Source organism: Mobula birostris, chromosome 16 (assembly GCF_030028105.1).
Source record: "Mobula birostris isolate sMobBir1 chromosome 16, sMobBir1.hap1, whole genome shotgun sequence".
Taxonomy (NCBI): Eukaryota; Metazoa; Chordata; class Chondrichthyes; order Myliobatiformes; family Myliobatidae; genus Mobula; species Mobula birostris.
The window spans coordinates 53,438,952-53,464,309 of NC_092385.1; the positions used below are offsets into that span (position 1 = coordinate 53,438,952).

At 38.4% G+C, this 25,358-nt stretch overlaps 1 protein-coding gene across 2 annotated transcripts in view; it reads left to right on the top strand.

The window, feature by feature from the left end:
- Positions 1–25,358, top strand: part of rad18 (RAD18 E3 ubiquitin protein ligase) — a 280,171-nt gene that overhangs the window by 122,245 nt on the left and 132,568 nt on the right. Inside the window, exons 8-10 of one of the 2 annotated variants that reach the window (XM_072280649.1) lie at positions 6,173–6,246; positions 6,330–6,390; positions 10,990–11,142. In XM_072280649.1, the coding sequence (XP_072136750.1) occupies positions 6,173–6,246; positions 6,330–6,390; positions 10,990–11,142 (288 nt within the window). The remainder of the gene's footprint in view (positions 1–6,172; positions 6,247–6,329; positions 6,391–10,989; positions 11,143–25,358) is intronic. The other variant, XM_072280650.1, reaches the window with a different exon arrangement.

Here is a 25,358-nt window from a genome sequence, read left to right on the forward strand (position 1 = left end):
CGCACCTCCCACCTCCCATTTCTATCTCCTACCCAAGTTCCACAAACCCGCTTGTTCAGGTAGACCCATTGTTTTAGGTTGTTCCTGCCCCACTGAACTCATATCAGTATACCATATAACAATATAACAATTACAGCACGGAAGCAGGCCATCTCAGCCCTTCTAGTCCATGCCAAATCTGTTCTTGAATACCTTGAATCTGTTTTATCCCCCAAGTTCAGTCCCTTCTGCCTACATCTGTGACACCTCATACGCTCATAATCTTTTCAAGGATTTCAAGTTCCCTGGCCCCCATCATCTTATTTTTACTATGGATGTCCAGTCCTTTTACACCTTCATTCCCCACCAGGAAGGCCTCAAAGCTCTCCTTCTTTTTCTGGACACCAGACCTAACCAGTTTCCCTCCACCACTACTCTCCTCTGCCTAGTGGAACTTGCCCTCACTCTAAATAATTTCTCCTTTGGCTCCTCCCTCATCCTTCAAACAAAAGGGGTAGCTGTGGGTACTCGCATGGGTCCCAGCTAATCTTGCCTATTTGTTGGCTAAGTGGAGCAGTCTGTGTTCCAAGCGTACACTGGTGACCGTCCCACACTTTTCCAATGCTAAATTGATGGTGCTGCTTCCTGCACAGTGCTGAACTTGTCGACTTCATCCACTTTGCCTCCAACTTCCACCCTGCCCTCAAATTCACCTCGTCCATTTCCAACACCTCCTTTCCCTTTCTCGATCTCATTGCCTCTATCTAGGGAGACAGCTTTAACACTGATGTCTATTACAAACCCACGGACTCTCATAGCTACCTAAACTACACCTTGTTCCACCCTACTACTTATAAAAACGCCACCCTCTTTTCTCAATTCCTTCGTCTCTGTTGCATCTGCTCTGAGGATGAGGCTTTTCATACTAGAACAAAGAAGATGTCTTTCTTTTTCACAGAAAGGGGCTTCCCTTCCCTCACCATCAATGCTGCCCTCAACCGCATCGCTTCCATTTCACGCTCGTCTGCTCTTACTCCATCAGCCTTCCAGGGATAGGGTTCCTCTTGTCCTCACCTACCACCCCACCAGCCTTCATGTCCAGCACATAATTCTCTGAAACTTTCACCACCTCCAATGGGATCCCAGCACCAAGCACATCTTTCCCTCCCCCCCCCACCCCAACAATGATCACTCCTTACACAACTCCTTTGTCCCTCCCTACTGATCTCCCTCCTAGCACTTATCTTTGCAAGTGACACAAGTACTATGCCTGCCCCTACAACTTCTCCCTCACTACCATTCAGGGCCCTAAACAGTCCTTTCAGGTGAGGTGACATTTCACCTGTGAGTCTGTTGGGGTCATTTACTGTGTTTGGTGCTCCCGGTGTGGCCTCTTGTACATCAAGGAGACCCAACATAGATTGGGAGACTGCTTCGCTGAGCATCTATGCTCTGACTGCCAGAACAAGTGGGATCTCCCAGTGGCCACCTATTTTAATTCCACCTAATTCTCATTCCGATATGTCCATCCATGGCCTCCTCCACTGTTGTGATGAGGCCACACTTAGGTTGGAGGAACAACACCTTATATTCTGATTGGGTAGCCTGATGGCATGAGCATCGATTTCTCAAACTTCTGGTAATGCCCCTCAAACCCTGCTTCTCAATTTGCCATCCCCTTTTCCCTCTCTTTCCTCATCTTGCCCACCTATCGCTTCCCTCTGATGCTCCTTCCCCCTTTTCCTTTCTTCCATGGCCTTCTGTCACTTTCACCAATCAACTTCCCAGCTCTACTTCATCTCTTCCCCTCCAAGTTTCACCTATTGCCTGATGGTTCTCCCTCCCCTCCCCCAACCTTTTAAATCTACTCCTCAACTTTTTTTCTCCAGTCCTGCCGAAGAGTTTCAGCCGGGAATGTCAACTGTACTTTTTTCCATAGGTGCTCCCTGGCCTGCTGAGTTCCTCCAGCATTTTGTGTGTGGTGCTTGGTACAAACTGTGCCCACTTATGAAACATAAACTGTGTGTGTTGCTTGAATTTCTTCAGATTTTCTCTTGTTTGTGGTTTGTTTACAGTTTGTACCAAGCTTTTTTCGCTCAATAAGATGATTGTATTGTATGTAACATATTTGTCAAATATGATTTTGAAGTGCCCTAAAGATTTAAAAAATTAACTTTATTTGTCAGAAGTACATTGAAACGTACAGTGAAATGCTTCGTTTAGCATCAACGACAACACAGTCTGGATATGTGCTGGGGCAGCCCTCAAGTGTTGCCATGCTTCCACGCTAACTTAGCATGTCCACAACTTTATTAACTTTAACCTGTATGCCTTTAGAATGTGGAAGGAAGCTGGAGCACCCGGAGAAAACCCACATGGTCACTGTGAGAACATACGCATTCATCACAGACAGCTGCTGGAAATGCACCCCGATCTCACAGCTGGCTCTGAAAAGCATTGCGCTAACCACTTTGCTGCCGTGCTGCTCTGGTCTGCATTGCTTCCTTTATAGTAAATTGGCAAATTTGGAGCTTCGCAAATGTATCCTGTAATATAATAATGACTGGTAACTATTTATCTCAACTTAGTCCAATCATAATTATTCCTATTTTGTCTCTTTTTTTCACTTAATTAGAGTCTCAAGTTATTTAATGATGTGTGAATAATAGTTGTTTAATCAGAATCAGGATTATTGTCACTGACATAAGTTGTGATTTTTTTTTGTTTTCTGTTGTTGAGAAATGGGCAAATTGATGTTTACAGTATGGTTTTAACTTTCTAGGAGGAGGTGGTTGCGTCTTTCTTAGGTAATCTAGCATTGTTTGATGGGTAATCTTTAATTCCGAGCTGTGATAGGAAGAGCTTTTATTGGAGATGTTGTTTCTACTCCAGTACTCCTTCCATCAAAACTCAAGTCAAATGTTAGTGAATAGTAGCATTCCATTAGTCCTAAAAGTGGTTAATTGACTAAAGTTGAGGTTTAAGAGTTTTATGGATTTGGTTTCCTCTGCAAGTGTTATCAGGGATGGTAACCATTTAGCCAGATTTCCTTGTGGTTACTTGTGACATTTCTAATCACCCTCTTAACACCATCTGAGCACAGCAGCTCGCAGTACGGTATGGTCAAGTCAAGCAACACCAGCACTGTAGTCTTGATCATCTACACATTTGGCTGTCTGTTTAGGTTTTAGTAAAAAGTCAGACATATTAAAATATCCCCAGCGCATTAGGTAAATTATAGCTAATAAACAACAAAAGCTTGGTTGTGTTTGGAGGATTAAGTGCATATTTCTTTACAGACGGGATAAGATTGTGAGGGATTTAAAAGCAAGGATGGCCACTTGAAAATGATGTTATTGTTAGAGCAGGGTGTCAATGTGGCTCTAAGTGTAGAAATGGACTGGAGTCCAGCCAGAGAGGGCATTTTCAGAATGTTTTATCTATATAATGCTGTGACTATTAATGCATCTCCAGTGGCTTTCTGTTTTTATTACAAATGTTTCATCCTGATTTTGCTTCCTTAAAATTGAAAATGCACATAATTTGTCTTTGTTGCTCAGGTCAACAGGTTTCAACAATTCCCTGTGACAATGAGAAACCTTATTGGTGTTCCCATGCTGGTTTCCTTTTGATCTGCTTTGTGAATCACTGATTTTAAAACTGAATTATATTTCAAGAGCATTTGGTGTAGGTGGAATGCTGGCAATTAATCACACGTACTTTGTTAAAATAAATGAAATTTTTTGTGACCTTTGGCTATTCATGGGAAATAAATCTTAAATCTTCCTTGGCATTTAATTTTATTTTATTTATTCTGTTAATATTCTCTTTAAAACCATGCGTCTTTAAAAAAAATTATGAACTTCAAAAGCTAATTTATGACTTCAAAATACTCCCCGACCTTTCCCATATATTTTGGATGGTTGTAGCAAGTCAGTGCATCCTATCCAATGGTCTTGTGCTCGCTTGAGCAGCAGAATGGAGATCATTTAGGTTTTCAAATTGTGTTTTGTTTACCCTATTTAGTAATACCATGAAAGCTGGTTGAAAGTCAGCTGACAATTTGATGCTGTTCGTTATTAAATAAGCTGGCAATAAATGTTGTTCAGGCCATTAGAGCGTTGGCCATCTACCAGGAGGTATTGGTGTGATTCTGCTGATCATTAGTCATGGAGAACTGATGTCCAACTGCAATGTATGTATTAGTGTGTGCCAATCTTCTGTGCCTGCGCAGTGTAGCGCGGAAGAACAGAGCATACAGATGCTGAGAAGTAGTTATACCTGACCTTTTGCTTCAGGCTGTAATAGTTTGAGCCAAGTAAATGGATGCACTTTGAATTTGGTTCCCAGTTTTATACCAGACATCGCAGGTGCATCTAAAATGGCTGGCTTCAAACGTTTAAGTGTGTTCTCTAACTTGTATGGATGTTCTTTTTAAATTATATTTCTTTACTTCACCTCTTGGTCCTCCATCCCAGGTTAGAACCTGAACAATTCTCAAGTCAGTATTCAAATTAAATTACCACATCAAAAAATATCCATTACAGTAGCCAAAGTCATCTTGAAATCTCCCAAATCTCATTCATATATATATGGGTTGTATTTGATGGCCATTTGTAAGCTGTGGGGGCCTTTATTCACTGTATATTTTTAAATTAACAGCAGTTTTATTTATTTTTAAATATTTTAATTTTGTTAACTTGTTCTTTGGGTTTTTGATTACTTAAATGCTTCTGATGTCTCAGAACCAGATGTATCAGGTTTTTGATTACTTAAATGTTTCTGATGTCTGGTATGGGAGTGGGGTGGGGGGCTACTGCACAGGACTGAAAGATGCTGCAGGGTGTTGTAAATTTAGTCGGCTCCATTGTAGGTACTAGCCTGCAAAATACCCAGGACATCTTCAAGGAGCGGTGTCTCAGAAAGGCAGCGTCCATTATTAAAAACCTCCAGCACCCAAGGCTTGCCCTTTTCTCACTGTTACCATCAAGTAGGAGGTACAGAAGCCTGAAGGCACGCACTCAGCGATTCAGGAACAGCTTCTTCCCCTCTGCCATCCGATTCCTAAATGGACATTGAACCCATGAACACCACCTCACTTTTTAAATTTATATTACTTCTTTTCTTTTGCACAATTTTTAATCTATTCAATATAGAGGGGAGGAGAAGATGGTGGCGCGATGCAGCGCGCGCGGCCGCTCCGAATGATATCGTATTTGTGAAGTAGGATGCCGTGCACAATCCTGATTTGATGGAGACAGACATGAAGAAGCACAGAGGAACATCTGGAGAAACTTCTGAAATGCCTGTTTCACTGCCACTGCTACTGCGCGATCGAGAGTCTCCGGAGGGAAGGCCCCAAATCCTCGGCTTTGCCTATTGCCTGTTGCCAGGACTGGGGTCGAAGCACTCGGCAGAGATAGTGCTCGGTGCTCGGCGTCGGAGGGCTGGTCAGAGGCTCGAAGTTTTCGAAAGGACTCAGAGTCGGACTGTGATCGAGGTGCTTCCAGGGTGCTGCATTGGCAAGTTAGCGGCGCTGGAAGCTCATGGCAGGGAGAGTTTCTCCCTTCAACCGTCTGTGAGAGATGATGGGACTTTCGAGAGACTTTGAAAGTTCTTTTACGTGCCCATGGTCTGTTCTTCATCAAATTATGGTATTGCTTTGCACTGTTGTAACTATACGTTATAATTATGTGCTTTTTGTCAGTTTTTCGTTTTGGTTTGTCTTGTGTTTTTGTGATATTCTAGAGGAACAAATTGTATCATTTCTTAATGCATGCATTACTAAATGACAATAAAAGAGGACTGCGTGTCCTCATAATCTAAATACGTATACTGTAATTGATTTACTTATTTTTTTCCCTTCTATGTTATGTATTGCATTGAGGTGCTGCTGTTAAGCTAACAAATATCATGACATATGCCAGTGATAATAAACCTGATTCTGATTCTGTAAATAGTTTAGAGACATTGACATGGCCTTCTGACAGTTGCGCTCAATGCTAGTTTGGTCCACAAACGATCAGAAACAGATGTGTTTGCATGCCAAGGAAACTTTAACCACAAGTTTAACATCTCATATTTTATTGTTACAATTCAGTCATGTATGAGATGTTTGAGATAGTGAAAAGGAGAGAAAAATACAGGCTTTTTTCATGCTTGAAATGATTTTCAATTGCTTTTTTTCATTCAGCCAAGGACATTGCCAAAGAAATTGAAAAGAATGAAAAGACCCGAGCTCAGCTTGAAGCCAAAGTGGTTGAAAATGTAAGTGTACTTTAATGCTTTCACTGTATTTTAATCTACCTGAAGGAGAAAGAAAAAAGTTATAGCTCAGTTGTTTTCATTAGGCAATGAAATTCACGAAGGATCAGTCAGAAGAAGAAATTGATGCGCTCCACAAGGACTATCGTAAGTATAGGATTTTTTAAAACTAGTGCCTTTTAGAGTTTGGAACCTTGTATTTGAATGCATAAACAATGACAGTGTTTACATCTGTCCTGTGACCAGCACTCATAAACCTTGAGAGACACAAGGATGTCCCCGGAGAGGGAACAGTGAAGATTTACTGGCATGGGGTGAAGGAAATGGGTCATGTGGAGAGACTATGGCTGGGATCTTTATCAGAGCAGAGCAGAATACAGGGGGGATTTGGTAAATATGTTCAAAATTATAAAATATTTTTGAGATTGGGAAAAGCTACTGCTGGCTGTTGGTAAACAGGACATAAATGTTAAACAATTGTTGAAAAGGTAATGAGATAAATATTCTTCCAGAGTGATTTGTATTGTTTTGGTATGCATGGAAGCAAATTTAATAGAAGTTTTCAGAATTGTATTAGATAAATACTTGAAGGAAAAAAACATTCTGCAGGGCTGTGTGAGAAGAGCTGGAGAGTAGAATAAATAGTTACAGGAGATGACGCTGATAGTATAGGCTGAATGCTTTCTGTTTGCCACTATACAGGCCTAGAAGGTGAATTGTCATAGCACAAGTATATATATGCACTTACTTGCAGCTGCAGCATAGGCATATTGCATCATATAAGCAGCATCCGTAAGAGAAGTTTAAATTACATATAACCTTTACAAGAAAGAGCATAGGGGGTGCTGATGCTTTTTTTGCTGAGGGGGTGTCTTTGCTTTGCTGCTGTTTATGTGTGGAGGGTTTTTGGGATGGGGCACTCCTCTCTTTTCGTCAATGTTTGCGAAGAAAAAGAATTTCAGGATGTATATTGTATGCATTAATAATAGTCCTGTTGGTATGTGCTGCAACTTTTCACTTTGCTTGTGCAAGGTACTTGTGTTTAAATGGTTTTCAGTTTGCTCATCGCTCTGATGTTTTCTATTTCTCATCTCAGAGACAAAAGAATAATTGCAGTTAGGGTACTGGATCAAAGAACATTAAAGCTGAGATTTTATCATCCATTTCAAAATAAGTATAGTAAATGTAAGCACCGGCAGAAATCCATAAAAATCCCGTGAAAGAAACCTACCATATGTGTCCCTTGTTCCTACACCAATATGGTGAACACATCTGTCTTGTTCAGTGTAATGGCAGATTTATCGATTATATTCTGCTGCAACTGCAAGCATTCAAGAACTTCTTTTCAGGACAACCAGGGATAGACAATGTGAGGACCTTGCCTGAATGCCCATAAACTGAGATTAATTTAAATATGAATTATTTCTTGTAGATACCTTCCCATATGTGATTGTGTAATTTTACATAGAGATGCATTTTTTTAGGGCTCAACTCCAAGTAAGAACTGAAATAAAAATTAACTTTTCTATTTTCTGTTGTTGCAGTACAGTTTCCCTCTTTTTGTTTAGCTGTGGGTTAGCTGTTATTGCTTTGAATTTGTTTTTAACCTATTCTGGCAGCAATCAATATTTCCAGAGCAATTCTGATCTCCGATTTATTAAACTCTTTACCTTTCTCTAGTCAGTTTTATTTTGCCAGAGGTAGTATCTATAAGGATTTTTAATTTATTGGATTGAGATAATGTTGAGGAATTTAGCCTCACCCCACCCCCCCCATTGATCAGGAATATGTAAATTTGAGCCTCGCTATGTTCTGATATTTATTTGATAAGTAGAATAAAGTCCATTCCCAGTAAAAATGCTATTACAGACATAATGCAATGCATGGTTGCTTTTGTATGGCAGAGAACCGTGTGCTTTCAAATTTACTGTAAAGGTAAATAAAAAATTAGAAGTTAATGATTCCATAACCTGTGAAACAGAATTTACAACCCCAATATATTTCATTTTATTCACCTCAAAAACAAGAATTGAGGAAGTGATAAATTTATGCTGCAAGGTGTTCTTCAATAATTATTTTGTTCTATTTAATCAGTGATATTGAGGGCTGAGGAAGGAGGCCCAGAAATGAATAATGTAAAGCGAGGCCTTGGAACTAACTTGCCTCATAAATCAAATGTTACCTGACAAGAAATTAAATAATTGTTTCTTTGTAGTGTGGAGCTATTTAGCTTTGAGTGGAGATGAATCTGCAAATTATCTCATGTACTTCTAGGTCTGTTATTCAATACTCATGGTCTAAATTCTTCACTGTTTCTTTCAGTGGTACCTGAGTTTTCTAATCCTATTATTAAACATATTTTAAGAATTTGGTTTCGGTTTCGTAGATTTTTTGAGTTAAATAATTTTGTTCTTTCTAGTAATATCCATTTAAATTATTTTTTTAAACTATCAATTTTGGATAAGACCTTTTTAATTTAGAAAACCAAGGGAATAACAACTTTTTCAGATTTGTTTTTACAGGACTATTTAATGTCTTTTTCTCAGTTAGTGGATAAATATGGTTTAGCTAATGTACATTTCTTTAGATATTTACAAATTAGGAATTTTTTACGTAGTTTGCTGCCAAATTACCCCTCTGCTTATCCACCTAGTATGACAGATGCTCTTTTTCAGCTTAAACCACTTCCAAAAGGGTTGATAGCTATAATTTATAAATGGATATTGATTTACAAATGATATCTTTCTTTTTTAATCTTTTTATTTTCAAGTTCATAAACAAAATAACAATAGTAATACAAAGAGATTGGAATTACCTTATTGTTAATAAATATGTACAAAAAGGACTTCAAATAGTACAGATGTAATAGACTTCCAAACTCTTGATATGATTAATCATGAAGAAAAAAAGAAATAAAAAGAAAAGATTACGAAGTAAAACCCCACCCCCCCAAAAAATAGAACTGATTGCTAAACCCCAAAAAAAGGAAACAGAACAAAACAAGGCTGAACCAATATCTTAAATCAAATACATTCAATAATGTCGTCAACACCGCTCCCCTATTCATATATTCTAAGTTAATAAAAAGGATTCAGAAAAGGTCAAGCTACATCATATAGAAATGTTGAATAAATGGCTTCCAAGTCTCTTCAAATTTAAGCGAAGGATCAAAAATGACACTTCTGATTTTTTCTGAATTTAAATATGATATAGTTTGGGAAAACCATTGAAATGTAGTAGGAGGGTTGGTCTCTTTCCAATTCAATAAAATGGATCTTCTGGTCATTTATGTAACAAATGTGATCATCTGACAAGCTGAAGAGGATAAAGATCTATGTTCTGTCATTGGCAAACCAAAAATTGCTGTAACAAGGTGGGGTTGTAAGTCAAAACGCAATACAGTTGAAATAATATCAAAAATATCTTTCCAGAATTTTTCCAAGAGAGGGCAGGACCAGAACATATGAGTCAAAGAAGCCACCTCAGAGTGACATCTGTCACAAATAGGGTTTATATGGGAATAAAAACGAGCTAGTTTATCTTTAGACATGTGGGCCCTATGCACTACCTTAAATTGTATCAGCGTATGTTTAGCACATATAGAGAAAGAGCTAACTAATTGAAAAATTTTTTCCCATTTCTCTATAGGTACGCGAAGTTGAAGTTCCCTTTCCCATTTTTAATTTTATCGGATATACCTGGCTGTAATTTCATAATTATATCATAAATAGTTGCTATTAATCCCTTCTGATAAGCATTTAAACCTAAAATTTTATCTGTGATATCAGTAGGGTGTGAAATCGGAAAGGTAGGCAGCGTGGTATTTAAAAAGTTTCTTATTTGTAAATATCTAAAAAAAATGGGATCTGGGCACATTCTGATTTGATGGAAATGGACTTGACAGTACGGAGGAACATCTGGAAAACTTCTGAAATGCCCGCTTTGCTGCTGCTGCTACTGTGTGGTAACCGGAATCTCCGGAGCAGAAGGTCCCGAAATCCTCGGCTTTGTTTGTTTCAGCGGCCGGGGATAGGTCAAAGGCAGAGGATGGCGCTCGGGAGGCTGTTTCGGAGGGGCTGGTCGGAGGCTCGAAGTTTTCGGACGGATGGACTCAGTGTTGGCTGTGGTCGGCTGCTTCCAAGGCATTGGCAAGTTGACGGTGCCTGGAGCTTTATGACAGGGTGTTTCTCCCTTTTGCCGCCTGCTACCGGGGACTCGGGAGTCGATTGACTCGGAAACTTTTGAGACTTTTTTTTATGATGCCCATGGTTTGTTCTTCATCAAATTATGGTACAGGTGTCCCCCACTTTTCGAACGGTCGCTTTATGAAACCTCACTGTTACGAAAGACCTACATTAGTTACCTGTTTTCGCTAACAGAAGGTGTTTTCACTGTTAGGAAAAAAGGCAGCACGCGCCCCGAGCAACCGCTCTCCCCCGGATTCGGAATGGCATTCTCGCCAGCATTGCTGAAACACGTGCCTGTGAGCAGCCATTAGCAAGATGAGTTCTAAGGTATCGGAAAAGCCTAAAAGAGCTCGTAAGGGTGTAACACTTAGTGACTAAACTTAGTGACTACACTTAAACTAAGAAATAAACAAGCTAATTATTTAGGTGCCGCCTGGCATGTAAATGTCGGCCCAGATCAGAGACGATTGCCGATTGCGTGCCTTTGATCTGGGCTGACATTTACGTGCTGGGCGGCACCTAATTAATTAGCTTGTTTATTTTGGCTTTTTTCTTAAAGATGTACTGGGCGCGTCCTGGCTACCGCTGCATTCTTCGCGGATCGGTATTGGTCGGCGGTCCGGAGGGTGGGGGCCACTGCACCACCCCAACCTCCGACGACTCAGCCTAACACACCATCATCAATGTGCTCTGCGCTGTCTTCCCGATTCCCGTAAGTGATACTACACTGTACATACGTTATTTCTACTTTATATAGGCTGTGTATTTTTAGGAGTTATTTGGTATGATTTGGCAGCTTCATAGCTTAAAGGTCACTGGAGAGCGCTTGCGCCGTGTTTTTGCTGAGAGCGCTTACGTGAGATTTTCGCTACGGAGAACAGTGCAGGCAATGATTGTAGAGAAGTATTTCTACTTTATATAGGCTGTGTGTTTATCATATTATTCCTGCTTTTTCTATATGTTACTGTTACTTTAGGTTTTATGTGTTACTTGGCATGACTTGGTAGGTTATTTTTGGGTCTGTGAACACTCACAAATTTTTCCCATATAAATAAATGGTAATTGCTTCTTCGCTTTACGACTTTCCGGCTTACGGACCATTTCATAGGAACGCTGTACCTTCAGATAGTGGGGGAAACCTGTATTGCTTTGCACTGCTGTAACTGTATGTTGTAATTATGTGGCTCTGCCAGTGTTAGTCTTTGGTTTGTTCTGTTTTCTGTGATATCGCTCTGGAGAAACATTGTATCATTTCTTAATGCATGTATGCATTTCTAAATGACAGTAAAAGAGGACTGAGTGTTCTCATAATCTAATCTAATCTAATCTAATTATATTTATTAGAGAACTGTTCAAAAGACATGAAACAGTTATTCTGAAATGGTAACGGAAACATGTTATACCTTTCATTTTCCATATCAAAAAGGCTTGATCCATAACCAAGGGTTGAAAAAAAACAGATATAATAGGGCTTGATAATATAAATTTGTTCAAACCAAAAAATTTACGAAATTGGAACTATATTTGTAATGTATGTTTAATTATTGGATTAACCATTTGTTTATTCAATTTAGAGAATACAAAAAGAAGTGAAGTTCCTAAAATGGAAACCAAAGAGAACCCTTGTACAGAGTAACCTTCAAGGTTTACCCATTGTGGACTTGGAATTATATCCCAATCTTGTGTCCAAAGTATTAAATATCAAATATTAATTGCCCAGTAATAGAATCTTCGATTCAGCAATGCTAAACCACCATCTTTCTTGGACTTCTGTAAATATTTTTTTTACTGAACCTGGGATTTTTATTCTGCATATATAAGAGGAAATCTCAGAATCAATAGTATCAAAAAAGATGTAGGAATAAAAATTGGTATCGCTTGGAGTAGATATAAAAATTTAGGTAGAATAATCATTTTAATAGCATTGATTCGGCCAATCAATGATAGAGACAATGGGGACCATTTAGTAATCAGTTGTTTAACCTGACTAATTAACGGCAAAAGATTGAGCTTGAATAAGTCCTTATGTCTCTTAGCAATTTTAACCCCCAAATAAGTAAAATAGTCAGTAATCAATCTGAATGGTTAACATCTATAAATGGGAACCTGCATATTTAATGGAAAAAGTTCACTCTTGCCAAGATTCAATTTGTAACCAGAAAAACTGCTAAACTGAGCAAGCAGAGATAATACTGCTGGAATGGATTTCTCAGGGTTAGAAATATATAATAGTAAATCATCTGCATATAGTGATAATTTATGTATCTCATTCCCACGGGTACTACCAAATATATTAGGAGAGTCACAAATAGCAATAGGTAATGGTGCCAGGGCAATATCGAATAATAATGGACTAAAGCCTGATTTATACTTCTGTGTTAACTGGACGCTGTAACCTACGCAAGTGACTTACGAGTGTTGTGAGCATTTAGACTTGTGCGTTGGTGTGTCTGCGCTGCTCTGCAATTTGTGCACATCACTCATGTGCACTCAGCTGCCTGCGCAAGGCTTCATGGTCATGGTAGTCTTTCTCGGGGTAAACAAGACGCGAGTGTCTTTTTTTGTAAAAGCGAAATGTGTCCTCTATAATTTCGGAGGTCTGTAAAACTTTATGGAAAGCATTGCAGTCAGAGTTTCTTCCCTGCCCTTCAGTCGCCCAATGGGAAGCTATTACAGCGTAAGATGACTTGCGATGCTACCAAGCGGACCAATCACAGCTGTTGCATTCTGCGTTGCTGCGATTTTGGGAGAGGTGCACATCGCAGCAACGCAGGCTCTCGTGTAGGGTTCCGCGTCGGCTTTGTGTAGGGTTTGCGGCGACGCAGTACTTACGGTGACGCGCTGATGCAGAAGTATAAATCAGACTTAAGAGGGCAACCCTGCCTAGTACCACGGAATAACTGAAAAAAGGGAGATCTTTGATTATTAGTAAATACCGAAACCAAAGGAGTGAGGTATATGAATTTAATCCAAGATATAAATATCGGACTAAAATTACATTTTTCAAGTGTATTAAACAAATATGTCCATTTGACTCTATCAGAAGCTTTCTCAGCGTCCAGTGAAATGACGCATTCTGGAATTCTAGGTGAAGAAGTATAAACAATATTCATTAATCTCCTGATATTAACAATAACAATAAATAAATATTAATATTAATAAATTATAACTCCGGAAAGCCATTAAGGGCGCCAAGAGGCAATAGCCAAGTTGGAAGCCCAGGCTAACCAGAGGGATGCCAGTAGATGGCAGGGTCTAAATGAGATCACTGGACGCAAAGAAAAGGCCAGGGATATCAATAAATGTGACGCTACTCTTCCTGACGAACTTAATGTATTCTACGCAAGATTCGAACAGAAGAAGAGCGTCCCGCTCCCTCCGGATGAATCGGACCTGGTGGCATCGAGATTCATCGTCACCGAGGAGGACGTTAGAAGGGCCTTCTGGAAGATAAATCCAAGGAAGGCGACGGGCCCAGATGGCGTCCCGGGGCGGGTCTCCAGGCCTGTGCAAGCGAGCTAGCTGGAGTGTTTGCTGACATCTTCAATTGCTCTTTGCTTCAGTCTGAGATCCCCTCGTGTTTTAAGAAGGCAACGATAATCCCAGTGCCGAAGAAGAGCAAGGTGGCATGCCTGAATGACTATCGACCTGTGGCTCTGACATCAATTGCTATGAAGTGCTTTGAGAGATTGGTTATGGCACACATCAACCGCAGCCTACCGGTTGAACCTCAACGCTTTGCAATTCACCTACCGGAGCAACAGGTCAACGGCAGATGCCATCTCTCTGGCCCTACATTCCTCCTTAGAACACCTGGAGAATAAAGACACATACATAAGGCTCCTTTTCATTGACTATAGCTCTGCCTTTAATACCATCATTCCAAATAAACTGATTCCTTAGCTCCAAAACCTGGGCCTTAGCACTCAGATCTGCAGCTGGATCTTCAACTTCCTCACAGACAGGACCCAGGCTGTAAAAATAGGGGACAAGCTCTCCTCTACAATCACTCTGAGCACTGGTGCCCCACAAGGCTGTGTACTCAGCCCCCTGCTGTACTCACTGTACACCCATGATTGTGTAGCCAAGTTTCCATCAAACTCAGTATATAAGTTTGCTGATGACAGAATTACAGGCTGTATCTCGGGTAATGATGAGTTTGAGTACAGAGAGGAAATTAAGAACCTGGTGGTATGGTGCGAAGACAATAACCTATCCCTCAACGTCAGCATCACAACCTGATATGTAAGTTGTCCTGTCCGAGACCGAAAGAAGCTGCAGAAGATAGTGAATGCGGCGCAGCACATCACACAAACCAATCTTCCGTACTTGGACTCACTTTACACCGCACACTTTCGGAGCAGTGCTGCCAGGATAATCAAGGACACGACCCACCCAGTCAATACACTTTTCATCCCTCTTCCCTCTGGGAGAAGGCTCGTGAGCTTGAAGACTCGTACGGCCAGATTTGGGAACAGCTTCTTTCCAACTGTGATAAGACTGCTGAACGGATCCTGACCTGGATCTGGGCCGTACCCTCCAAATATCTGGACCTGCCTCTAGTCTTTTTTTGCACTACCCTACTTTCCATTTTTTAATTTTCTATTTATGATTTATAATTTAAATTTTTAATATTTACTAATTTTTTCTATTTTTAGTATTTAATATTTGTAATCCAGGGAGCGGGAAGTGCAGAATCAAATATTGCTGTAATGATTGTACATTCTAGTATCAATTGTTTGGCGACAATAAAGTATAAAGTATATTAAAGAAAGAGTAACGATTTTTAATAAATTCAGTCTGATCAACAGAGATAATTTGAGGCAATACATTCTCCAATCTCATTGCCAATATTTTAGAAAAAATCTTAGAATCCACATTCAGCAAAGATATAGGCCTATAAGATGCACATTCAGTAGGATCCTTATCTTTTTTAAGAATTAGGGAAATAGAAGCTCTATAAAAAGATTGTGGTAGTTTACGTATAGATACTGCATCCCTAAGATTCTACATAACCAAGGAGAAAGTATAGTAGAGAAAAATTTTAAAAATTCTACTGTATGATTGTTTGCCCCAGGTGCTTTACCTGAATTCATCAAAGAAATAGCATTTTTTATTTCTTCTACAGTAACAGGTACATCTAGTTTTAAACGTTCATTGTGTGATAATTATGGAATATTCAATTCCTTTAAAAATTCATGTATTATAGTGGAGTCATCAGGAAATTCTGATTGGTATAGAGAGGTATAAAATTCTTGAAAGGATTTATTTATCTCATCATGATCAACTGTCACCAGAGTACCGTCTTTTTTTATGAATCTTAACAATCTGGCGTTTAACTGAAGCCGATTTCAATTGTTTAGCCAATAGGTTCCCAGTTTTATCACCGTGTATATAGAATTGACTCTTAGTTTTAATTAATTGACTTCCAATTGAAGATGATAGTAATAGACTATGTTCCATTTGAAATTCGACTCTCTCTTTGTAAAGCTCCTGATCAGGAGCAATAGAATATTTCTTGTCAATTTCTTTGATCTTGTCAACCAGCTTAGGTAGTTCATTATTAGTTCTCTTTTTCAATCCAGCAGAATATGAAATAATTTGTCCATGAATATATGCTTTAAAAGTATCTCATAGTACCCCGCTGGAAATACCCTCCGTAAAATTCGTTGTAAAGAAAAAATTATTCTGTTCCTCAATAAAATTAACAAAGTCCGAGTCCTAAAGCAAAGTGGTATTAAATCACCATTGTCTAGTACTAGAAGATGTATCCATTGACTTAATAGATAGTTTCAACGGTGCATGATCGGAGACAGCAATGGAGTCATATTTGCAGTCAATAACACTTGGAATTAATCGAGAGTCAATAAGAAAATAATCAATTCTGGAATAATGATGATATACATGTGAAAAAAATGAAAACTCTTTCTCGTTGGGGTGTAAGAATCTCCAAATTTCTGAAATTCCAGAGTCAATCATAAAAGAGTTAATAAAAGTAGCCAATTTGTTCGGAAGTGCCTGATTGGACATAGATCTATCCATCAAAGGATTTAATCAACAGTTAAAATCTCTGCCCATAATCAACATATAATCACTTAAGTTAGGAAGGGATGTAAAGAGATGCTTAAACAATTCAGAACAATCAACATTTGGAGCGTAAACATTAACCATAACAACTTCTTCGTTAACTAACAGACGAGTAATTAACAAAAAATCTACCATTCGGATCGGAAATAGTCTCATGATGCACAAATGAAATTGACAGAGCTATAAAAATAGAAACGCCTTTCACTTTGGCCTGTGAATTTGAATGGTACTTTTGGTCCTTCCAAAACCTAAGAAAATGCTGGTTTTCCTCTTTCTGGACATGAGTTTTTTGTACGAAAATAATATGAGCATTCATCCTATGGAATACTTTAAAAATTTTCTTTCGTTTAATCGGGTGGTCTAAACCATTTGTATTCCAAGAAACCAAATTAATAATCTTAACCATAGTACTGAAATCGAACATAAGGTATGTAAAGGGTTAACCAGAGTACAAACTCATGACCCCGGAAGAGGAAAGAAGGCTCAAAAAGGAACCGGAAGTCACAACATTTTGGACATTTTCGTAGTTTCAAGTCAGCTCGTTTAAAGAAAAAACCTAAATTAAAAGTAAGAACAAAGATACCACCCCCTCCCACAGAAATCCAGAAAAAAGCCAGAAAGTGGCCAATGCTAAATCTAACCCCATCTCTCCAGAAGGCAACCCAAAAGAAATATGTTTTTCTTAAAAAACACCACCCATGGTCATAAAAGTAAAAAAGCAATTACTATAAATGTAAAGAAAAGATTACAACAATTACAAACATAAAATAGTTTCTTCTTAATCATATTTCAAAAAAACAAGATTAAACACCAATTCATATGATTAGTTTTTTGTATATAAATGATCGGAAATGATGCAAGAAGGAAAAATAAATTCTGAGAAGGAGGAAGCAATCCACCATCTTAAGATGTAATACTTCTCCAATAAAGTTTCAAAGAAAAGGAAACTCAAATATTGAAACGATTACTAAATTACTCTCAAAAGCAAAATGATTAAAAATGAAATATACAAAATCACTAACGAAAAAAGACTATTTTCATTCAAAAATACGAAAAATACCTACACTACAAAATCAAGGCAAGAACCCTCAAAATGTAAAAATCTGAATCTGTAAGCTAGATATGAGCTTTTTTTCAAAAAAAAGGAAACAAAAAACAAATTAGAAAAAAGAAAGAAGGACAGTGCGTTAATTAGTCCTTAGCAGAGGAAGAGACATTGTCGAGAAAACTTTGAGGTTCGCCTGGAGTCTTAAACAAACCACAAGAGTTATCCGCCATAACAATTCTCAGGCTGGGAACAGCAGTGCTAATGTGAAGCCCTTACGATAAAGTTCTGACATCTGTGGTTTAAAAGCCATCTGTTCCCTCAATACTTCCAGGCTGAAATCCTCAACGATGCGAAATTCAAAACTTTGAAATTTGATAATGCCTTTCCGCTGAGCAGCTCGTATCACTTGTTCCTAGTGAAACCAAACAATAATGGGTCTCGGTTTAAATTCTTTAGAAAGTTTCGGGTGTGAAGTACGATGCGCGCGGTCTAGCAATGGGAGTTTCTCCAAAACTTCTGGACCAAACACATCCATTAACAATTTGGAAAAGTATTTAGTGGATCGCCTGTCTCAACATCTTCAGGAAGCCCAATTATTCGCAGATTCTGTTAGTGAGGATGATTTTCAAGATCAATAATCTTTGATTTATAACATTCCAACTGCTGAGTTGTGGAAGCTAGATTTTTTTCAAGAGATTTAATTTTTCGATCTCTTTTGCGACCAGCGTCATCTAGCTCCGAGATTCTAATTTGTTGTTGATCGACTTTGCGTCTAAACGATTTAACGTCATCTTGAATCGTCTTCAAGACTTCTTCAAACACAGCAAATCTTTGGTTAAGTATATTCTCTAGGAGTTTCGACATTGTTTCAAAAGTTAATGGAGTCTCCTCGATGCTTTGGGATCGCCATCTTTTTTCCCGTTCCCGCCGGCGTCTTTCTAGTTTTTAACTTCTCGTCCTCTGGTCAGCATTTTCAGTAAGTTAAAATCGAAGTTCAAAGATATATATGTGGTATAAACCCTTTAGTGTAGGTATAGATAAAGTAAATAAGGGTGGTTACAAGTAAAAGAAGTAAAGGGAATGGAGCAAAGCCAAAGTGTACCTCATGCCATGAGTGCCTCCTGGAAAGTCCACGAATGATTTCTAACGATAAAATTAAACGTGCTTGGGAATTGGAAGTTCAAGAGTCATTTTCAGATAATCAATAGAGTAAAATTCTTCATTTGGTTAATAACTCATCTATTTGTGCCCGTCATTCCTTGGTAAAGTTCAAGGTAGTGCATCAGGCCCATATGTCAAAGGATAAACTAGCACGAATTTTTTCCAACATCAACCCTATTTGTGACAGATGTAATAGTGAGGTGGCCACTTTAACTCATATGTTTTGGTCTTGTATAAAGCTAGGCAATTTTTGGAGAGATGTTTTTAAAACATTATCAAGAGTCTTGGATCTGGACCTACAACCTAATTTACTTACGGCAATATTTGGGATTACCCCATCGAAACCAGGAAATATTCCTGCTTCTGCTCAACGTATGATAGCCTTTTCAACTTTATTGGCTAGGAGAGCCACTTTACTGAAGTGGAAGGATTCTAATGCACCCACCGTCTTTTATTGGCTTTCCTCCATTATGTCCTGTTTAAGTTTAGAGAAAATAAGAAGTTGGATATTTAATACATCCTTTAAATTTGAGCAAATCTGGTGACCTTTGATTCAATATTTTCATTAAATTTGATTTATTACTCTTCCAATTTTTTTTCAGTTTTAGATTTGATCAGAAAGTCTTTCTTTTTGTTTTTTGGTCGTATCCTCAGAATGGAATGCCCAGTCCCCTTTTTTCCCTTTTTTTTGTATAGTGTAGGGTTTTTTTTTTTCTTCATTTAAAATTCAGTTTTTTTCTTTCCTCTTCATGAACTGATAAGAGGAGAATTGCTGTTTTCTTTTTTATTATATATTATATACTAGCTTAACACTAAGTATGATTTTGATAATGTCTATTTCAATCTCTGTTTGTATTGTTATTGATATATATATATTTGAGATAATTCTCCTTTTGTTTGTATTTATGTTCCTTTTAAATCAATAAAAAGATTAATAAAGAAAGAAAGAAAGAGTTTTCTTACTATGCAGGAAAATGTAAATGTTACTATTTTCTGATTAACCTTCGGTGATACTATATCCTGATTTTCACCTACTGATCCTCTTGAGTTTATGACCTGTTGTTCTGACCCCTTGTGTATCTTGTATTTAATATATTAGAGATCTGTACTGTAAAGGCAATCATTCTTTAGAATTCTCTCACATATCAGAATCAGATTTATTAACACTGTCATACGATGTGTGATTTGTTTGTGGCAGCAGTAAATCTTTCTTGTCTACATCCAATTTACATCTTTAAGACTCTTAGAACCTATCCCTTCAGCTAAGCTTTTAGTTAGATCGCCTAATTTATCAGTTTTTTAGCTAGCAGTATTTTGCTATATTGAAAATCTAAAATACAGGCTGTTGAGACTGGAGAGGCTAGTCCTTTTTTCTTGTGCAGGAGATTAATAGGGGACATGCTTGAGGTATATGAAATTGAGGAGTATAGATGAATAGATTGTACAAGACTTTATCCTTTATCAATGGTGAATAAAACTAGAGGACGTAGATTTAGGGTAAGAAGTGAGAAACTTAGATGGGATCTGATGGGCAGCTTTTTATTATAACTGAACAAAGTTACCGGAAAGACGCAACTGGTAGATAGAAAACTAGTAAAAGTTGTTATTTGGAACACACACAAGCTGGCAGCCTTTGGAGTCACAACAGAGAGAGAATGGGGAGGGGTGGTTGGTGGGGGACTCTCTGACCCAACATTTCAGCATATTTTTATATGTTAAACAACAAAGGTAACAGGACATTTTCTATAGTTACAATGTCCTCATAATGCTACTTTTGAGTTACATGCAAGTTTTCAAATGCCTGGATCTTCCCACCAACACCCAAAATGAGTGTTAATTACTGTGGTCTCTAAGTTGTATTCATGTAATGGGGAGTTGATTGCATTCATGCATGTGCAGACATCTCAATTGGATGTTTCCTGTTCCGAGCTGCATTTAAAATTTAATTACAATCCATATTGAGGTCTGAAGGTTGGTTGCTGTTGAATTAATATTTTCTATTTTGCATCTCTAAAAGATGCCCTAACAAGCTATATTGCATCTACAAGCTACAGCCTAACAAGCTATATTGCATCTCCAATATATACCCTTTTTCACCCAGAGAGCGGCAAGCACCCGAATGCACTGCTAGAGAGAATAATGAAAGCAAAGTCACCGACAGCATTTTAGAAGTATCCATGTTGAACATTAAGTCACCTTGGCATTGTAACCGAAAGACCATGTGCTTAATTTGGCCTTAATATGGTTGGGGGCCTACTGATTCGGGGAGAAATGGTGGACAGGATGATCTGTTTCCATGCTGTATGACTTAATGCCATGTCCTTGACAGATATCTGGAGCCAGACTGCCACTAAAATGGTGGCCTAATGTGATTGTAGGGTATGAAGGGAAAGTTTGCTGAATTTGATTGTCCAATTAGTTTGAAAGGTCATAAATGGAGGACAGTTAGATTGTATGGTCCATCAAGCCTGTTCCACCTTTTGATCAAGGCTGATTTCCCTCTAAACCCCATTCTCCCGCCTTCTCCCCAAAACCGTTGATGCCCCAACTGATTAACAGCCTGTAAACCTCTGCTTTAAATATAGTCAATGACTTGGGCTTCTTAGCTGTGGCAATAAGCCTCTTCTTCATGTCCACTTTATCTAGGCCTTTCAATATTCGGTGGGTTTCAGTGAAATTCTTCTCATTCTTCAAAACTTCAGTGACTGCAGGCTCAGAGCCATTAAATGCTCCTTGTATATTAACACTTACATTTTTGAGATCATTCTTGTAAACCTTCTCTGAATCCTCTCCAATTCCAGTACATATTTTTTTAATATAGGACCCAAAACTGCTCACAATACTGTAAATGCGGTTTGACCAATACCTTGTAAAGCCTCAGCATTACATCTTAGCTTTTTTTTAATACTAATCCTCTTGAAATGAATGCTGATGTTGTATTGGTCTTTCTTACTATCAACTCAGTCTGCAAACTAGTCCTGTATCCTACACTAAGACTCAAAAGTCTCTTTGTACCACTGACTTCTGAACTCGCTCCCCATTTAGAAAATTGTTTACACCTTTTTTCCTTCCACCTAAGCGCATGGCTTTATGCTTCCTTACACTGTATTCTATCTGTCACATCTTTGTCTGTCTCCTAAATTATCCAAGTCCTTCTGCAGACTCCTTTCCTCAAAATTACATGCTCCTCTACCTATTTTTGTATTAGCTGCACACTTGGCTACAAAGCCATCAGTTCTGTCATGCAGATCATTAACATATAATGAGAAAAATTGTGGACCCGCTACACTGCTCCTCATGGAACACCACCTGATACTGGCAGCCAATTAGAAAGGCTCTCTTTGTTCCCACTCTGCCTTCTGCCAATCAACCAAACTTACATCCATGCTAGTATCTTGCCTATAATACCATGGACTCCTATCTTGTTTAGCAGCCTTATGTGCGGCACTTCGTCAAAGCCTTCTTACAATCCAAGTCAACAAAACCCACTGACTCCTTTGTCTATCTTGCTTGATATTTACTCAAAAAATTATTACTGATTGGCCAGGCAAGATTTTCACTTGAGGAAATCATGTTCATTTCAGCCTATTTTATCATGTGCCTCCAAAGTACCCTGAAAGATCACAGAAGTCAGGCTAACTGGCCTATAACTTCCTGTTTTTTGCCTCTCTCCTGTCTTAAAGCATGGAGTGACAACTGCAATCTTCCAGTCCTCTGGAACCATCACTAGGGGTGTAGTTCATCTGGTCAAGGTGACATCTACCTTCAGACCTTCCAGCTTCCCAAGCAACTTCTCCTTCATAATAGTGACTACACTCACTTCTGCCCCATGATTCTCTCGGATTTCTGTCATGCTGCTGGTGTCTTCCACAGTGAAGATGAACACAAAATACTTCCTCAGTTCATCCTCCATTTTTTTTGGCCCCATTACTACCTCTCCTGTGTCATTTTCCAGCAGTCCAGTTTCCACTCTTACCTCTTTTACTTTTTCTATATCTGAAGTAACTTCTGGTATCCTTTTTTTTGGGTAGCAAAAAAAATTATGCCACTGCCAGATGTTTCATTAAGTATATATTTTTTCTCAACAAGGATATGTACTATTGTGGAATAATGGTTGTGTGTGAAAGGTGATCTATATTAAACTAGCTAAAGAAGTTGAGATGCAGTTAAAATGCAGGAAAAAAATTATAACATTGGGAATAATATTGATTCCAGTCTGAGAACTGGAAGAAGTTTAAAAACAAAAAAGTTAACTGAAAACTGATAGACAAAGAAAATAAAATGAGATTGAACCTTAAGGAATACAAACAAAGATTACTAGAGTTTACACAAATATATGAAGAGGTCAAGAGTAGCAAAATCAAATGTTGATATTTTACAAGTTGAAGGAGAAGCTTTAATAATAGGGAAGAGATATTGAAAAGGTGCTTTGCCTTGGTTTTCATATTAGAAGGTATAAAGTCAGATCAGTAATGAGAAATAAGGGAGCAACTTAAGAAAAAACTATTACACTCTATGTTGAAGACAACAAATTCCCATGTCCATGTTATGGGTGTCTATTAAAAGAATGGCAGAGATCTTTCAGAATTTCCACTTTTGGAAATCAGATTGGAAAATTGTAAATACAACACCACTATTCAAAAAAGGAGAACAAGTGGGTAGGGACTTGCTCGTTCCGTTTCATGTATTTAAGGTTGCTGACAACACAGCTGTTGTAGGCTGAATCAAAGGTGGTGACAAATTGGCATATAGGAGGGAGATCTGGTTAAATGGGGCTACAACAACAACCTCTCACTCAATGCCAGCAAAACCAAACAGCTGATTATTGACTACAGAAGAAAGAATCCAGAGGTTCTTGAACCAATCCTCATTAGGGATCAGAATCCTCAGAGGGTCAGTAACTTAATTCCATATCAGAAAATTTGGATCATATCTGAGACCAGCATGTAAGTGCTATCACAAGGAAGGTACAACAGCGCCTCTACTTTTTTAGAAGTTTGCGTCTATTTGGCATGTCACCAAAAACTTTGACAAACTTCTTTAGATGTTCAGTGGAGAGTATCCTGACTAGTTGCATCATGGTCTGGTATGGAAACAGTAGTGCCCAGGAACGGAAATGCCTATTTAAAGTGGTGGTTAAAGCCCAGTCCAGCACAGGCAAAACCCTCCCCACCACTTAGCACATTTGCGTAGAGTACTGCTAGAAGAAAGCAGCATCCATTATCAAGCACCCCCACCATCCAGGTCATGCTCTCTTCTTGCTATTATAATTGGGCAGGAGGTCCCACACCTCCAGGTTCAGGAACAGTTATTACCCGACACCCATTATGCTCCTGAACCACTGTGAGTAACTTCACTCACTGCAACTCTGAACTGATTCCACATCTTACAGACTCACTTTCAAGGATTCTACAAATCATATTTATGCTGTATGCCTTCTTTTGAACATTGACTACTTGTCAGGCTTTGTTTATATATAGATTTTAATAAATCATTTTTTAGATTGAATTTGCAGGATAAATTTAGAACAACTAGCAGGTGAAGTACATTTCAATTTTGAAAATGCATTCACTAAATGTTTATTGGATAAGATAAACAGTCATGGTGTTAATAGTAATATAGAAGCTGGTATCAAGGATTCATTCACTAGTAGAAAACAGTAAAGGTAAATTGACAAGATGTAATTAGTGAGTTGCTGTTGATGTTAGTATTGGGGCCATATTTATTAGCTATATTAATGATATAAACACTGGTGAGTTGGTAAGTTTTGCAGAAGGCAAAAGAATTCTTTGAGGTATATTTTTACACTGAGTAGATAAAAAGATAATAATGAATGTTGAGGTTATCCATATGGTAGGAGGTAAAAAAGGCAGAAAATTACTTGAATAGTTTGCAACAAATGAATGCTGGTTTTCTGGGAAATCTGGGTGTATAAGAAAGGCTATGTTAGTTTCAGGTACAGTAAGTAATTAGGCAATGGATATTGTGTTCATTGCTGGAGGGATGGAGCACAAAGCAAGAATGGTTTTGAAATCACACCAGGACAACATACACGTTTGGTCTCCTTACCTAAATACTTCACCCATTTATGTGCAATTTAAGTGTGCAAATCACATGTGAAAGCTATTTTGCACTTGTTAGATTGGGTGAGCAATAATCTCTAGATCAGAAACTAGTCCAGGCTCTTTCTTGCATGTTTCAACTCAACACCATTCACATGTGTTTTGTGTCAGTTATGCAATTAATGGCATCAAAGCTCAGACAGAATTTGTATCGCAGGCACCAGCCTACACACCATCAAGGACATGTATATAGAAAGGTGTTGGAGCAAAGGCCAGCAACATCATAAAGGATCTCACCCTCCCTGCTTATGGACTATTTGTCTTACTCCAATCTGGGAGGAGGCTACATAGCATCCACATCATGATTACCTGACTCACAAACAGTTACTTTCCCCAAGCAGTAAGGCTGATCAACACCTTCAACAACTAATTCACCCACCATCACTACTTTGTCACTTCCTGGTAGAGCCACCTTATGTACAGACTCTACTGAGGCTAGAATCACTTTATGGACATACAATCAACCTATGTGTATAAACTATTGTATATATTTATATTTTTTTTTACTTT